The sequence below is a fragment of the Lactuca saligna genome, chromosome 3 (genome assembly GCF_052625555.1).
Source record: "Lactuca saligna cultivar CGN05327 chromosome 3, ASM5262555v1, whole genome shotgun sequence".
In the NCBI taxonomy this organism is placed as follows: Eukaryota; Viridiplantae; Streptophyta; class Magnoliopsida; order Asterales; family Asteraceae; genus Lactuca; species Lactuca saligna.
Window position 1 is genome coordinate 51733820 of NC_136419.1, and position 17027 is coordinate 51750846.

The 17027-nt window shown below is 33.3% G+C and overlaps 2 protein-coding genes across 3 annotated transcripts; one reads left to right on the plus strand and one right to left on the minus strand.

Moving 5' to 3' along the window:
• Window positions 1-345: 345 nt before the first annotated feature.
• Window positions 346-4898, plus strand: LOC145036533 (uncharacterized). The gene is made up of 9 exons (XM_078984991.1): window positions 346-752; window positions 2046-2236; window positions 2320-2498; window positions 2574-2858; window positions 2942-3000; window positions 3108-3144; window positions 3231-3302; window positions 3428-3752; window positions 4252-4898. Exons 1-9 carry the CDS (start codon window positions 653-655, stop codon window positions 4672-4674), a joined length of 1671 nt encoding a protein of 556 aa, XP_078841117.1. The 5' UTR covers window positions 346-652; the 3' UTR covers window positions 4675-4898.
• Window positions 4899-13401: 8503 nt separating this feature from the next.
• Window positions 13402-16830, minus strand: LOC145036534 (sulfhydryl oxidase 2-like). Of its 2 annotated transcripts, XM_078984993.1 has the most exons (11): window positions 16431-16830; window positions 15767-15791; window positions 15602-15694; window positions 15319-15500; window positions 15146-15218; window positions 14902-15044; window positions 14666-14813; window positions 14553-14593; window positions 14334-14480; window positions 13827-14261; window positions 13402-13644 (listed from the first exon to the last, which is right to left on the minus strand). In XM_078984993.1, the coding sequence occupies exons 1-11, from the start codon at window positions 16667-16669 to the stop codon at window positions 13623-13625; spliced, it is 1548 nt and encodes a 515-aa protein (XP_078841119.1). In that variant the 5' UTR covers window positions 16670-16830; the 3' UTR covers window positions 13402-13622. The 2 variants fall into 2 exon arrangements, with proteins under 2 accessions (XP_078841119.1, XP_078841118.1); XM_078984992.1 differs by lacking the exon at window positions 13402-13644 and having other exon boundaries at window positions 13653-14261.
• Window positions 16831-17027: the final 197 nt, after the last annotated feature.

Genomic DNA, 17027 nt, shown 5'->3' on the forward strand with positions numbered 1-17027 from the left:
AATCCCACTTTCGTATTATTTTTTTTATATATTTTTATGTTTCTTTTCGGCTTTTTTGACCAAGTTTTACTATGGATTAGACGCATTTTCTTCTGTTTCAAAAAGTATTATTTGTTTATAAATGGTCATTAAAAATCGGGGATAGTTGTTTAATTTTATGATTTATTATAATATATTCCGATTTTAATTCTATTATTTTATTTAATAAAATATATATTTTTATGTATTGAACTATTGATCATAAAGATCGCTATTTTTTATTACGCATTTATACATTGAAAGTTGATATTATTTTAGAAAAGACAAATAAAACCCATAAATCTTCTTATATACCTTTCTTCTCTGTAATCTTTACACTCCTGCATTCACACAGCCTCCCTTACCCGCCTTTTCGCTTCTTCGTCTCCATCACCCATGTGCGATCACACCCTCATCTCATCCCGATCTCTCACTCTCTCTATATATACACAATTTCTATACGTATACGTCAGCTTAGAAGACTAATGTGAAAGACGATCTTTCGTCATGTTTCTTGTTTTCTTTCCGTAATTCAATCATACAAATGGATTTCAAGACTATCAAGAATTTGGGGTTCCTTTGATTTCTTCACTGAAATTTTCAACTTCAAACATCATCAGCACCTGAAGGAAGAATGGCGAAGAACCCCTTGTCTTTACTGTTCTTCATCGTCTTCATCACCTCTGTTTCACTTCTCTCCGTACAATCAGAAGATCAATCCAAGTTCATATTAGGTTTGCTCGCAACCATTGCTCTCTTTATATGATCCTTTTAATGCTTATTGATATGTCGGTTCTGGGTTTTTTTGTGTTTGCGGAATTCAACATGTTTCGTGAACAAAGAAATCATCTTTAATCGAATTTCTGAATTTTCTAAAAAAATGGGGTTAAGGATTCAAGGTTCTTGTTGAAATTTTCTTCGAAATTGAGAATGTTTCGTAAACTGATAGGTCACTTTCTGGTCATACTTTACTTCCTGTTCATGTTTTCCATCATTAAAGTTCATTAATATGATTTATGAAGATTATAAATTTGATGAGTTTTGGAATTGGGGTTTTTCATTGTTGCTGTTTTGTTGTTTGGAGTTTGGTGATTATGTCTGTTTCTAATTGGATGAATGTAATCTAGACACATTGGGTCATTTTCTATTAGTGTATATATAGTTAGGCCCTTAAAAGTTAAAACCAGTCTAACTAGTAGCACCACCCTAAATGGCACACCACCCACCCGGCGGCGCTGCTCTTAACTCCCGTCGCAGTCGTAGCCCACTCGGCCTAATTCCGGCTGTTCCATCTGTCGCAGTCACCGGAATTCCTGTTTTGCTCGACGGAGCTTCAGATTCTCCGATGCATACCATCAACCGTCGTTCTCCAAACTTGTTCATCCCTGATAGCCAGATGATGTTCAATATGCTGAGTGTTTGTGATCATATGATGACATCTACTGAAGAATTCTTAAATTCTAACCCTGGGTGGATACCAATTGTCTCACAGCTCTACGTCTCTGTTTTATGGGTCGTTCATATTCTCAGAGTCTTCGCTAAATATGGATATGGAGGAGCTATCATCCATAACTCAATTTGTGATTACTTTGTCGGATACGAGGAGTGTATGATTCCGGGTCCTCTCGTTCCTTTCTTTCAATCCATCGCCGCCGTCAACGGCCCTTTTGACTGGATCGGCGATATGCCAACATCGCCTTTACGAATATCAATTGGTCCAAAATTAACAACGACAATGACAAGTTTATCGGGATTGAAGAGAACGCCCTTTACACCGGAGATTATTGGAAGATGCTTCCTCATCGATCAACCTGCCCTGTTTCAGCCTTTTCAGTCTCTTCTCTTTATACTAATTTCGTTGCTTCCAGATATCACGTTAACTATCTTTAGGTCGTTAGTTTCCAGTCGTTTCGTTTCTTGTACTGAAATCAACATTAACAACGAATATGAAGCTTTTGTTGAGTTTTAACGTTTCTGCATTATGTTAATACGCAATTCCTATGCGAAATTAAATCTTTTAATCACAGGGAAAGATAACTTCGGCCATTGGAGAAACGGGATCTTGAGCTCAACACCTGCAACTGAAGCTCCTTCTCCCTCCAACTATCCATCCAATACACTTGTATTAGCAGGATCAAGAACAAAAAGACCCGACATTCTTAACAATTTCAAACATTATCAAGCTGGATGGGACATCACCAATAAACATTACTGGGCTGTAAGTTTAAAGATTCATAAATTTAGTCTCATTCATACATTCAAATACCCAAATTTTCAAGCTTTTAGTGAAATTATCAACAGTCTGTTGGATTTACAGGCGTTGCTGCTTTCATTCTTGCAATATTATGGTTCGTGTCCTTTGGATTGGCCATGATCATCCACCATTGTTGTGGATGGAGAATAGACATTAAAGGCCAACAATCACACAGCTCTCAAAGGCTTTGCTTGATTCTGCTTCTTGTTTTCACATGTGCTTCTGCGTAAGTTTTTTATATTATGTCAACTTTATTATTGATTTTATTGTGAATTTTGGTAACAATCATGTTGCTACACAGGATTGGTTGCATACTTCTTTCAGTGGGACAAGATCAATTTCATGGGAAAGCTATGGACACGTTGAATTATGTTGTAAACCAATCAGATTACACTGTTCAAACACTTGTAAATGTCACGGGGTATTTGTCATTAGCAAAAACTGTAAATGTTGCCCAAGTTTTTCTTCCTTCAGATGTGAAAGATGATATTGACCACTTGAATGTTGACTTAAACAATGCTGCAAATACATTGAGGCTGAAAACGAATCAAAACTCACATACGATTAAAACCGTTTTTGATACAGTGTATGATTCCTCCTATGAACACAAGATTATTATCCTATTTATGTTAAATTTTGAAAAAGTTTCTGATTGTTTGTGTGTTTCAGGCGATTATCAATGATTGCTGTTGCTGTAGTGATGCTTCTTGTTTCACTTTTAGGCCTTTGTAAGTATGCATTAAAAGCATGAAGCTACTTACTTCCATTCATAACATGATTGTTTTTTGGCTTGTGTCTTATGATTTTCATTGTGTTTTCCCTCGTTTTATTGCAGTTTTGTCTATCCTTGGTCACAAGAACACAATCTACATGTAAAGTTACATTCTTTTTTCGTTTTATGGACTCGTTTTTTAAAGGGTATAATTGTAATTTTAACTCATCGTATCTCTTTATGCAGATTCATTATCAGTGGATGGCTGCTTGTTGCAGTTACCTTCATTCTATGTGGAGCTTTTGTGATTATCAACAAGTAAGACAGATATCAGTTTAAAATTACATAAAGTTCCAAACTTTCTTGTTTTAGCAATGTGTTAAGTTAAAATTACGAAATTGCCCATTACCAAACTAATGCGCTAATGTGTTTTTTTTTTTCAGTGCAATCACGGACACTTGTATGGCAATGGGTCAATGGGTGGATAATCCACATGCCGAAACTGCCCTTAGCAACATTCTTCCTTGTGTCGATCAAGCAACTACTAATGACACATTGTATAAGAGCAAATTAGTGGTTAATGATATTACAAATATCATCAATGGATTCATAGGTTCTTTTGCCAATTCAAATGCGCCACCTGGAGGGAATTCTAATTACTATAACCAATCTGGACCTTTGATGCCATATCTTTGCTATCCGTATGATTCTCAACTACACGAACTGGAATGTCCCCCCCAATTGGTTTCAATGGCAAACGCTTCTGTGGTACGTGAATTTGACCTTTTAAGGTCAATTTTGACCAAATTTCATCTTCCGAATATGTGTGAATTTTGTTATAAATTGAATCCCTAAAAATATCGAGGTGTTTCGTTTGTTACAGTGTTTAATGTGGTTATGGTTACGAACTTTAGTATTATGTAACTTTCTACCATTGAAAAACACCCAATTTTGTATTTGAAGTTCGATTACATCCCGCAAGTTTTATTCCTGGAAGTAATTCTATAAGGACTTGTACCTCATGCTTTGGGCTTTGTACATTTCTCAAGATTCAACCTTTTTAGCTCCCTATTCAAATAGCTCCCTATTCAACTTGGATACCTTTGTACATTTATCAAGATTTGAAACACCCGTTTTTGCATTTGGGGTTCTTAGTAGATAGGCAAAATCTTTTTCCTGGAGGAGTAATCGTGTAGTGACTTGTACCTCGTGCATCGATAGTTGTACATTTTCCAGATTTTGACTAACTTGACTTATGGATTTACAGGTGTGGCAGAACTACATTTGCAGTGTGTCAGAATCAGGTTATTGCAGGAGCACAGGAAGATTGACACCGGAGATGTATCAGGAACTGGTTGGAGCAGTGAACATAAGCTACGCCCTGCAACACTACGCACCACCATTGCTCAGCCTTCAAGACTGTAATTTTGTACGTGAAACATTCAGAATCATCACCTCCGATCATTGCCCTCCATTAGAAGATCGACTTCGAATGGTGAATGCAGGGTTGGGTCTTGTTTCTGTTGGAGTGATGCTCAGTCTTGCACTTTGGATTATGTATGCAAACCGGCCTCAAAGGGAGGAAGTGTTTGGAAAGATCTCGTGTAAAATGATGGGAAAATGCAATGGTAGTAATACGAGCATTGATGTAGAATCCAGAAGTATGAAAATGGCAAGAGGTGAAGTTTAAGATGTTAGGAAAGTTGGGTTATGATGGTATAAGGTTTTATATATATACATATATATAGAGTAATGTGATACGGGGTTTTTCGTTGTGATCTTCCCCTTTCCCTGCCAGATTCAATATGGAGCGAAGCACCATTTTGGATTTTGAGCTGGCGTATAATGTGTAATCATATATGGTTCTTGTTTGAATTCTTTGTCATAAAGCATAAATTTCTATATTTAGAGCAATGCTTTGCATGGGTTTACATGTTTTTTAATGTTTACAGAAACAAAAAAGTGCTTTCCCTTTGGATATTGCCTCTTCAGGCTCCGTTTCAAGTTTTATGCCAAGTACAATCTGGAAAAAAAAAATGATTTTTTAAATTTTAACGGCATGGCTACGACAGGTTCCAAAAATCTAATACTCCTACATTCTATAATCAAAGTGCAACATTTTCCTATAAATGTTTCATCACACATCTTTTATCAAATGACCGATGTAAAGGAGAGAATGAGTTGATTAAAGAGAATCTCATTTAAGTGAAAGGTATAATGCCTTAATAAAAAAAATCTGTAATTACAATTTACAACGATAGAGTAGAAAGAAAAATAAGTTGGATGCTATAAGTTAACATATAAAACAAATGAAAATGCATCAATGGAATGGAATGCTTCATTCCATTCCATTGTTCGTTGAATTCCATCATACTAAAATAGAGAAGCAAGACCTGTATAAATGCTTTGCAATCTGAAATCTGAAAGGACAATCATGCAAGTTCAAATCTTTCATGCCCATCTGAAAAAATATAAATTATGTACCTCTTTTCCAGCCAGCTTCCAAAGGTCCAACAATGCCTTGAATTTCGGCTGCATGAACTCCTCGTAAAGTAGTTTTTATCATATCTTGTTTTGGGAACAAATTCCGCAACCGTTTTCTTTAAGCGATTACTCTGATTTTAAAATAAAGCATAAATAAATCGGTCTTCTCTGACCGAGAAACTGGGGATGTCACAATATATATATATATATATATATATATATATATATATATATATATATATATATATATATATATATATTAATGAATTGACATATATGTTTGTTTTTTCATCTGTTAGGCCTTTTAGTTATTAAGTGAGCCTCTTAATAGTACCATTCAAACTTCTTCTAGAATATCCATTTGTGCCTAATTGGTTTTTTCTTAGGAGGCAAAGCTATCAATTTCCAATGAGTTTTAGATGAATTCATAAATTCCTTATGTGTTTGGGGTTTGTTACTTATTAAAATTGTCATTTAACTCCGTCCAAAATATTTGGCTTTTTTGACATGTTTGCTTCACTAGGCTCCAAGTTCTCTTTTTAAACCTTAGAAAAACTCTTTATTTGAATGTGAACTTTTGTGAAGATTGATCGGTCCTCCTTCATCTAGAGGTTTTTTTCTTTAAACGGAAAATGACTTTTCTTTATCCTTGTAAGGAAAATTATTTTCAAAGAACTTAGCTTATGTTGTTTCCATGATGATTTTATTTTGGATATTTTCAACATATGAGTTATACACCAGAAAGTAGGAATCCATAAGCTACACAATGTATGACACGAAATATTTGTATTTCGCAAAATCGTAGTAGTGAAAGTGGAATATTGGGGTTTGTGATTTTTAACACTTGAAAATCACAGTAAATTCAAGAATTTCAAAATCAATAATTAATCAATATTGTTTACAAAAAATTTATTGTTTCAAAAGCTTTATTTCGGATCAAAGTTGTGCCAAGACCCGAAGAAATAAAAACAAAAGTTGTGTGCAATCACGCATTCGTCTTCCCGCGATCCTTGAAAGTACCTGAAATCATAAAACAAAATTAGTTAAAACACCTGAACCTAGCTCTCTCTCTCTCTCTCTCTCTCTCTCTCTCTCTCTCTCTCTATATATATATATATATATATATATATATATATATATATATATATAACCTTAATTTTGTGTGGGTGGCCAATATCCACTCTTGCCCTATATTACGCTCTGTACGATGTTAAAGAATTTTGAAAATAAAAATAAGAATTCAAATGATGATTTTGAATTTAAAAAATGACATGATAAAGATAGGATGTCGCCTCTAACTTCCAAAGTATTTTGGATTTTGGATAAAAATCCATCTTGTTTATGCTTAAATAATTTGCAATCATAGCTTATTTATTTGCCCGACTTAACAAATTAAATAATGTTATTCTTAAAAGTCTTAACTATATTTAAATATTATTAAAAGAGAACTCTTAATTCATCAATGAGACAATCATGATCCTTGATTGTATTTCAATCTTATGTTTCCCACCGTGAGATCAAATTACTAACATCATCTTTCATCAAATATAATTCAAACACAATTACATTTAATTATAGAATCCTTAAATTCAGTAATTATGTTATCAATTGAAGCATATTATTCTATTTATATAAATGATATCAATTTCTCTAGTTAATATTGTTCCAAATTTAACTCCTTTATTTATAGTTTTTTGCTTTAAAATTCAAACCGATTTAGCTTTTTTTTACTAAAAAAACTCATTAAATGATTATATCAATAATTCATTTATTAACCTATAAAATCTAATGTAAGCTCATTAAATCAGCAAAATATTTGAGAGTTAAAATTAAAGTCAATATTATTTATAATTTATTTCTCAATGTATCCCACATAAAATGAATCAATTTGAGATAATAATTTGAATTTTAAAAACTAATTCAATAAGCAAGTCAATTAATTTTAAATTTTAAATCAATATAACTGTTATCTTTTTTTCAAATCAATAGACGAAAATCTCTAAGACGATATCTTAGGATCCTAATTTTTTTTGGAAGATATTGATTTATTTATTCAAAAACAACCTATATATACGATTACATTGAAGTTATTATTATTACGATTTTGGATTGAGTCCTACAATTTACAGTGTTCTTCTTCAGTGGTCTTCCTCTCCGATTCTTTTTTCCAACTTCTTTCTTTACTTTGTTCTCCTTCTTCTTCTCCAATTTCTTACATTTACTTTGTTCTTATTACCTATTATTAGCATATTCCTGTTTGAGAGGTTATGAAAAAAATTAATCAATCAACTTTAAGCATATAAGTTTCATTCATCTCTATCTCTAAATATTATTAAACGAGAACTTTTAATTCACCAATGAAGCAATCTAGGCCCTTGATTGTACTTCAATCCTATGTTTTCCACATTTAGATCAAATTGTAAATATTATCTTCACCAAATAGAATTCAAACACAATTACATTTAATTTTAGAATCTTTAAATTCAACAATTATGTTATCAATCGAAATATATCATTCTATTTATATACGACATTTCAGTTTTCCAATTAATATTGCTCCTAATTTAACTCCCTTATTTATAGATTTTCGCTTCAAAATTCTAACCTGTTTAGCTTTTTTTTTATATATAAAAATTCATTAAATAAGCATATTAATAATTCGGTTATTTACCTATAACATCTAATCTAATCCCATTAAATCAGCAAAATATTTTAGAGTCAAAATTAATGTCAATATTATTCATAATTTATCTCCAAGTATATCTCACGTAATTGAATCAGTTTGAGATAATGGTTTTAATTTTAAAACTCATTAAGTAAGTAAGTCAATTAATTTGAAATCTGAATGAATATAACTTATATCTTTTTTTTACAGATGAATAGCCAAAGATCTCCATGATGATATCTTAGGTTCCTAATTTTTTTTGGAAATAATGACTTTCTTATTCCAAAACACACTATATATACGATTACTTTGAAAGTACATTGTTGTTTTAAACTGTTTTTGTAAACATATAAAAAGCTAAAACTATACAGTTAGTTGTTTTAGGTATATAAGTCAAAACTATGAATCTATGAATTTTTTAATAACTTATACGTAAACACCAACTTTTTATTAGATAGAAAATTGCTTTAAAAAATAATTTATATTGCTATATATTGTTGTCCATATAAAAAATATATTTTTTTAAATAAAAACACTCGGCTTTGAAGAGTGTTACACTAAACGATTAATGGTATATACTTATTGATATGTTTTCTGATGAGCATCAACGAAAACTATTTATCCTTACTTTATTGTCAAGTTTGCATTATTTGTTTTTTAAATATATATATCACCATTCATATTCAGATGATAAGAATTTTATTTTATTCTTATAATTAGTTTTCTCATACATTTCTGACATGATCTTCAAATGTTTTTTGTTCCATTCTTTGTTTTTTATTTATATCGGTTTTGTGTATTTGATTTGTTTCTTCAAGAAACTCAGATTTCCATTAATCTTGATAATAAATTTGTTGAACTAAACATACTTTTCTGATTATAAATTTGTCCATTTTCTATTGTCCATTTTCTATACTTTTACTGGCTTTTAATGAACAATTACTTCTTTCACTTGCTTTAGATTCTTGATTACTCATATAGGGCTGTAATAAAATAAAATTTTGATAAATTGAAAAAATTATTCATCGAAATCTTAAAATTTTGAAGTTTGTCGGAAATTTAGTTATATGTCAAACTGGGCTTCTTTTTGTGTTGTCATGTTTGTTGATTTGGCTTTGTAGGGTTCATTTGAAGTTTCACTTCAAAAATGTTAATGTTCACATCCAAGTGGAAACAATCACAACCGGTAAGCATTCTAAATGATTTTTCACTTACATTAATCAAAACCGTTACTTTAAATGGTGCGTTCTCATAGATGTCACACAGTTATCACTATAGAGACCTTCTAGCGGTCTATAAAAGAATAATAGCAGCTCTATGAAGAATTGTGTTGTTTTTTCAAAGAAGGATAACTCTCTCAACATTCGTTCTTTATAGTTCTTTCTTTTATTTTAGATATAGATGCGTGTCACAAAAATAAGACAGTAAGAGGTGTTAGTGACCATTAATGATGAAAATGTAAGATATAATTAAATAATATCATATAAAGTATAACTTTTAGATTTGTGATATTTATTTCTGTGAAAAATATGGTGTTTGATTGCTAGGTTACATATCTAGGGGTTTTTTTTCTAATTTCATTTTGACAAGTTTAATGTAAATTTAAAAATTGAAGCGGGGAGGAAAGATATGTGCTAATGATTTTGAATTTGTATTGCCCTCCAAAAACCAATCATAGCCTCACAGACCGTTCTCTCATATCTCAGTAGATCTCAGCATTTCCCCAAAATCAACTACAAAATGTAACGTCCCGATTCCAGGTATAATTTTAATTAAAGAATAATTGGTATTATGTCCTACTCGGCGAGTTGGTTGCCCTACTCGCCGAGTAGCAGTGGGATTGGAACGCGTGTTTAGTGACCTACTCGGCGAGTCCACCAAGGGACTCGGCGAGTAGGAGCTGGCAGATGAAACCCTAAATTCTTGGGTTTTACACCCAATTTAAAGGATCATTGGCCTCCAGCAGCCTCCCCTTATGCCTCTTGTCTCTCTCTCAAACCCTAAAACGTGTGTGTGTGTGTGTGTGTGCGTGTGTGTTTGGTGTCCAAGCTTGAAGGAGTGACTTTGGAAGGAAGCAATTGAAGAAGAAAGGAAAAGCAAGGCCAGGAACTCGGGAAAAGCTAAGGGATTGCATCAAACATCACTCTCTGGAAGGTAATAAGCTATTCCCTTAGGCTCTTTTCACTTTGAACCTCCCTTGGATGGGTGCTATGAAGGACTCTCCATGTTTAAGCTAAGATCTGAAGTTATAACTTCAGATCTGGACTTCCTTTGACCTCTAGATCTATAAAGTTCCCAGATTGTGCAAGGTTGAGACTCTCCCAAGGTGTAAAACTCGATTAAAGAGCTTAGATTGATCATTTCGGGCCTTTAGAGCCTTGCATGTACGTAAAGATTGCAACTTTACGTAATAAACGTGCCTTAGGAGCTTGGATCTGTAATTTGGGGCCTTGCCATGGCTTAAAAAGCAGCTGCATGGATTAAGATCTGCATGGACTCGGCGAGTTGATTAAGGGACTCGGCGAGTCCGTTGAAGATGGCCATAAACTCGGCGAGTTCGTTGAAGATTGTCTTGAACTCGGCGAGTATTAGAAAACTCGGCGAGTCGGAGACCTGCACTCGACGAGTCGAGTCAACATGGACTGTTGACTCTGACTGTGGACTTTGAATTGGACCAAGGGGTTGACCAATTGAATTTTGTGGGTCTCTGGGATTGGGAGATTTATGAAAAAGGTTGTGTGGTACTTTTAGGTGGTGAAGTTCGTGTTGGACCCGAGAGTTGAGCTTTCTTATTTCCGACGACAGTTGCGAGGTGAGTTATCCTCACTATACTAAGGGGTCTAAGGCACTAAGGCCGGCCCATTGGATTTGATATCCTAGTAGTCATTGATATGTTGAGTTGAGTTAGTAATGCATGCCAGTTGATATGCTAGTCGGGTAGATCTGTAGGATTGCCTGTGATACTGATTGATTACCTGTATGTGCATTTATCTGTTACATGTCGACATGTTATGTGGGGTGGGTTGAGGTTGTACTGAGGGCCCAGTAGGCATTCCAGACTCATACTGAGGACTCGAGAGCATTCCAGATTCGAGCTGAGACGATGGCATTCCAGATACGAGCTGAGGGTCCGGTAGGCATTCCAGACTTGTACTGAGGACCCAGGGGTAGTACAGCTTGTAAAGCTGTGGACCCAGTGCATGTTGTTATGTTCTGTTTTGATTGATATGATATGCTAATGTTGATATTGCTATGTGAACTGTATGTGTATCGGTATTTTGGGGGTAACTCACTAAGCTCTCGGGCTTACAGTTTCAGTTTATTGTTTCAGGTACCTCAGGGGATCGCGGCAAGGCTAAGGCTTGATTGTACAGCTCCTCCTATTGTGTTATGTTTCTGGGGAAAACTCTGATATAAATATATTTTGAAAATAAAGTTGTAATGTTTTGATGAATTTGACGTGTTTTTAAAAATTTAAATTTGGCTTAAATTTTTAGTGTTACACAAAAAGTCATGGATGTATTTCTTGAATCAATCATCTAAACTGAATTTCATTTGTTAGTTGGATTCAGTGACCAAAATGCAAGATTTGTGAAAGTTCATTATTATTTATTAATGTTACCCTTTGACAAATTATGAAACTAATATTATATTTTTGTTCATAACATTTTTTTTTTTTTGGTAATAATTTCTTCAATCGGAAGATATGTATATGTGATTGGGTGTAGTTTAAAAATCATATTTTAATTCTTATAAAGAAAAAAATACTTTAGAAATTGACCAGATTACAATTTGAATTTGATGTTTATAGTTATGGCAATGCACTTTAATTGCAATGTTTATCGAATTTCTTTGTGGAATTTAACATTGCTAGTACATATAACAACTTATTGTTGCTTTTGGTTTTACAGGGTCAATATGAGAAGAACCATATAAGCCTCCATGGGGGTTGATACACCGAAAAAAAAGTCAATTGATAGAGCTACTGCACAATATGTTTTAATCAAAGAGGTGCATCATATTGTGATAAAAAAAAATCATGTGGATCATTTATGTTAAAAAAATATTGTATTAAAAAACCAAATTGCTCTAGTATAAATATTAAATATTTTTATTTAATAAGTTTAGTTCAAAAACTCTAAAAATGAATCTAACTAACATATTTTATTAAAATTTCACCTAAGACAATGCTACCTATTAATGTGATATGTATTTAATTTATGTTTCACACGTTTACCGGGGATGATAATCTAGTTTTATAAGATAGTAAAGATAACATTCATGTTCCGTGTTACCCAAAGTATTAGTGGTCGTGAAGGCTAATAATTCCTTAGAAATCATTTCATCTTACACTTAACAAATAAAGGTCCTAATTAACAATCTCTCAAAATCTTGCAACAAAAATCTTAAATTAAATGTCAAAACAAAATTTACTACACGAATTAATAAACACTCACTCCTTCCCTTTCAAGCCTTATGCCAATGTATTTGTAAGATAATCTATGAGTGATCTTCCTTTGTCCAAATCCCATCATAGTACAAATCTACAATCCTTACTTCAATTTTCAAAACTCCAGACAAGCACTACATATACCACAAAGGTAAATGAAAATTCATTTAAGTGATTTCCAAGATAATCTATGAGTGATCTTCCTTTGAAGTAATACCTTCCTATTCCTTATAAGCCCATCTAATCATGAATGAGTATCATCCACCCATTGCAATCATCAGAAAATTCATCCACCCATTGCAATCATCAGAAGTAATGACCTTGTTATATGATGAATGCTTATTTTAGTTAAGTGATTTCTTTTGTCATAGTAAAAGCATAAGCTACTGTATTTCCTGCAAGAGTAGGCGTGTTGTCACAAGCTGTAATATTCTCTTTGTCTCATGTGTTGCATAAATCAATACTATGCTCTCGGCTCTTTCTCAAATTTGACATGCTTGTTTGAAGGCGTTTCATCATAGAACATAGCTAAATTTGGACCAATGGTGCACCAACATTTTCGTTTTGTACTAAAATCACATAAATTTGCCAAGCACAGGGATCATTTTTGCAATTTTGTTAAGTTAAAAATATAATGTGTTTGTTTATTAACACGAGATGCTTACGATAAAATGTTAACTGATATATTTAATTTAAAATATATACTATTACTAACTATACCATTGAAGATTTGAAGAGAATTCGACGTTTATAGGATTTCATATATCCTTCCAACCTACCTACCACATATTTTAATGAAATTGTAGTCGCAACTCAAATACGTTAAGACTAATGTCATTCATCATGTTACAAAAACCAGACCAAATCTGTACATTCATTCCCATATATGTATAAAAAAATTTTATAGATAATAGAATAGATGTATGTATGTCAAAAAGAAGTAAGAATGGGACCTCATGCATACACCACAATTTTGATCAATTCTTGTAATTCATTTGCATTTTGCTTCCATCACTCACTCAATGAATCAATGAACGAATCAGCTCCAGTTCCTTCTTGGCCTGAAATTGTTGCGCAACAAAATCATTATAATATTATATTTCCTTTCCTCTTCTTCTCTTAAAAAGCAAGTCATTATCATACAATCTATTTCTTCTTTCATTTTTTTTCCCCCATAAATAAATATAAAGTTATAAACCACACACACTACACAATCTTTAAAAGTTGAGGTTTATGAAAATACTTCCGGTTCTTCTGCTGTGACCTCCAAAAGCACGCAAGCGCCCCAAACAAACAGCTGGCAACCGCAATCCCCACAGCGGCCCCCACAGGCACCACAAGCGCATTTGTTGATTGTATCAAATCCTCCGAAACTGCCCGGATTTTCATTTGGGCCTGCCCGAAAAGACTCTTCTCTTTCTCCACGTAAAGTGACACAAGCATCTGCCCGTAGTACCTGCCCAAAAACTTGTACACCTCTTCCCGATCCCAATCCCCATCCCGGGCAGTTGTGTAGCATTCCGGGCAGAGGTGTCTTGAAGGCCAGATTGCTTTCGGGAACTTCGGGTCACCCGTGCTGTAAAGTGCTTCGGTTGACTTTAGTCTCTCGTTGACTTCATTGTGTGCTGTCCATAACCACAGGACAAAATCACGTGTGGTGGTGAACGGAGTACTTACCCTGCAACCACATTCATATGAGAGACTAAAAAGTAACATTGAAAGTCAATGTAACAAACTTTGACTTTCTTACCTTGAGCACATATTGTAGAAGTGTTGACTACACTCTTCACAAGCGAAAAACTTATGTATAAAATCGCAAATTGACGTGAATGCCATTTGACTTTCTTCGTTTTCAACTCTCACAGATAATGAATGTAGCAAAACCCATAAACCACAACTATAATAAAAAGAAAATATATGTTATATATAGGATTATAAGATTAATATTTAATAAAAATATATTATATACCTGAATCCTCTTGTACCATTTTTGCTACCACGACAAAACATCTGTACATATAATACCCAAAATCAAGATTTTCAAAAGTAATAATTTTTTTTTTAGAAAAATATAAAAATTACCCAATATCCACGTGGGACTTCTTTTCCACATATCTCAAATTTAGTAAGACCACCATGTTGAGTGTTGTTTTTTTCAGATGGTGATAAAATATTTGAAGGGTATAAATCGTCAAAATTCACAAGTATATCAGCACTTCCTCTTCGACACCTACAATATTTTAAATTATAAATTAAGTAAATAGAAGAAGAAAAAAAATGAAAGAAAGAAAAGTGGGTTTGTTATTTAAAATATGAACCTCCTTGAAGGGTGATGAGCTGTCATTAATTGCATGAATTTTATAAGAGTAGCTCGAGTTTCTTGTTTAATCATCTTGTTTTCAAGAATAATGTCAAAAGCAAGAGAAGTAGCCTCTTCAACATCATAAACAGCACGTGCAATCTATAAAAACAATAAGTAATTCTAATTTCTAAGCTTTAATTACAAAAATATAAAACATAAAAATCTTACTTTTATAGAACAATTGGAAAATTGATTCAAACCTGTCCAGGGTCTGAGAAGTTTGATTGAAGAAGCTCATCATTTTCATACTTTTCATCTTCCAATTTATATGAACTATGTAAAAAAGTAAAACATGTAGTACATATTAAAAACTCATTAACATTGTAAACACAAAAAAAACAATATAGATACTTCACGATTATATATTATATACCTTCCTAATTGTGTATTAATCCATTTGAGTAAACGATCAGAAGTTCTTCCATCTTCAATAGAAACAATTTTACTTTTTTCATCTTTCCCATTCCAGCTACCACCCACAAATTTTGAAGGTGGGCCCCAGAATAGTGTAGGGTAGTGACTAATAGAGAATTTATCGCATAGATTAGTGTTTATCTGTGCTGCCAAACATGGGTAAAAAAGGAATTTGTTGCTAAACCATATAATAAATAAGTGACTTAATGAAAAATATTAAGAATGAAGAAGTGTAACCTTACCTTATTGGCACAGTCTACTCGTGTCATTAATATAATCCCTGGATGAACAGCATTGGCTCCATTGAAAAGCCTAGCAACCTTTTCATATTGAGGCTGTGAAATTAAAGATAGAAGATTAAGTGATGCATCAGAAATATTAACATTGTGAGGAAACTATTTAAGTACCTTATAATTTCTGCAAGCTGGACACCTGCAAAGAGTAATAACAGAAACAAATTAGGGCTATAAATGGAAGATATAGATTGAGTCCAGGGGAAAATTGTTTTCATGAAAGGTACAAATTCAAGAAATTTCTAGGTGTAAATAGACCAAGTGTACTATAGGTATGGAAGAGAAGAAGTGAATGAGAATCCTTTTGTAACTAAAAAATAGAATCTTTATAGCCATGAGACTTTAGATATTTCCTTTTAAGGTTCAGACATCCTACAATTTTCTGCAATGGTATGACTGTTCATCTCTGTTCTTGATTTCTTTTCCTGCAGCAACATCCGAGTAGGATCTGATTGCTCCATCCTTTCCAAATCGAGGTAATTTGTGGATTTTAGGTAAATACACTCTACTTTACTCCAGATTGATATGAATTCCAGATTGTATTTAGAGAAAAATCACTGGATGAAACAATTGTCCCATAAATTTGTAACGGTGTCCATTTGGAATAACAGAGGTTCTGATTTATGTTTCCAAATATGGAAATTGTGAAAAGAAGAAACAGAGTAGAGCATAACTTCACGTAAAGGAAATGAAAAACTGACAGCAGAAAATTCCTCAATAAAGTAAGATCTAACTTAATAAACCCTAGAAATAAAGAAAAGGGGTGTCATAGACCAACCAGTGAGCGAAGAACTCCACAATGGCAAAAGTAGCGGGTGTATCCTTGAGAACTGCATCGAAGTTGGTGGCGTTCAAATCAACAGCGAAATCAGGTTGATCTCCACCGCTGTTGACGGCACGTAGGAGCAATCGAGATCCCGCCGCATGATTGATTATCGAAGCCGATGAGAGCAAGGATAATGATAAGAAGCTCCAGAGAAGCAGGGGCGTCGTCAAAAGCCTAAACCCCGAAGACATGGATATAGAGAAAGAGAGACGGGAGGTTCTGAGAGATCGGAGTGCTGTTCGGAAATTTTGGTTGACCGGCGGAGAAAGGTGCGTACGGCGCTACTTCCGATTGAAAACGGGAAGTCTGTCCAAGACTCCAAAGTAACCGGTGTTTTGAAGAAATAAATTGTGCAAAATACATTACCATTAAACCACTTTAACCTTTTTTATGATTAAACGTTATTGTATTTTTTTTTTTTTTTTAAATGCAATTTGATTCTATTTATGAGAAAGTCGTTTCTTTATTTATTTTTATTTTTTTATATTTTAGAGCTAAATTTTTTGAAAATCTTTAAAGAATTTTAATTTTAACTTTATTTAATAAAAA

Coding starts and splice junctions, on each gene's coding strand:
- LOC145036534 (XM_078984992.1), bottom strand. CDS start 16,669: ATGTCTTCGGGGTTTAGGCTTTTGACGACGCCCCTGCTTCTCTGGAGC. Junction 15,501..15,601: donor GAGTAGACTGTGCCAATAAG/GTAAGGTTACAC, acceptor TTGGCAGCACAG/ATAAACACTAATCTATGCGA. Junction 14,814..14,901: donor GCTCATCACCCTTCAAGGAG/GTTCATATTTTA, acceptor AAAATATTGTAG/GTGTCGAAGAGGAAGTGCTG.
- LOC145036533 (XM_078984991.1), top strand. CDS start 653: ATGGCGAAGAACCCCTTGTCTTTACTGTTCTTCATCGTCTTCATCACC. Junction 2,499..2,573: donor GTTTTCACATGTGCTTCTGC/GTAAGTTTTTTA, acceptor GTTGCTACACAG/GATTGGTTGCATACTTCTTT. Junction 3,303..3,427: donor GCTTTTGTGATTATCAACAA/GTAAGACAGATA, acceptor TTTTTTTTTCAG/TGCAATCACGGACACTTGTA.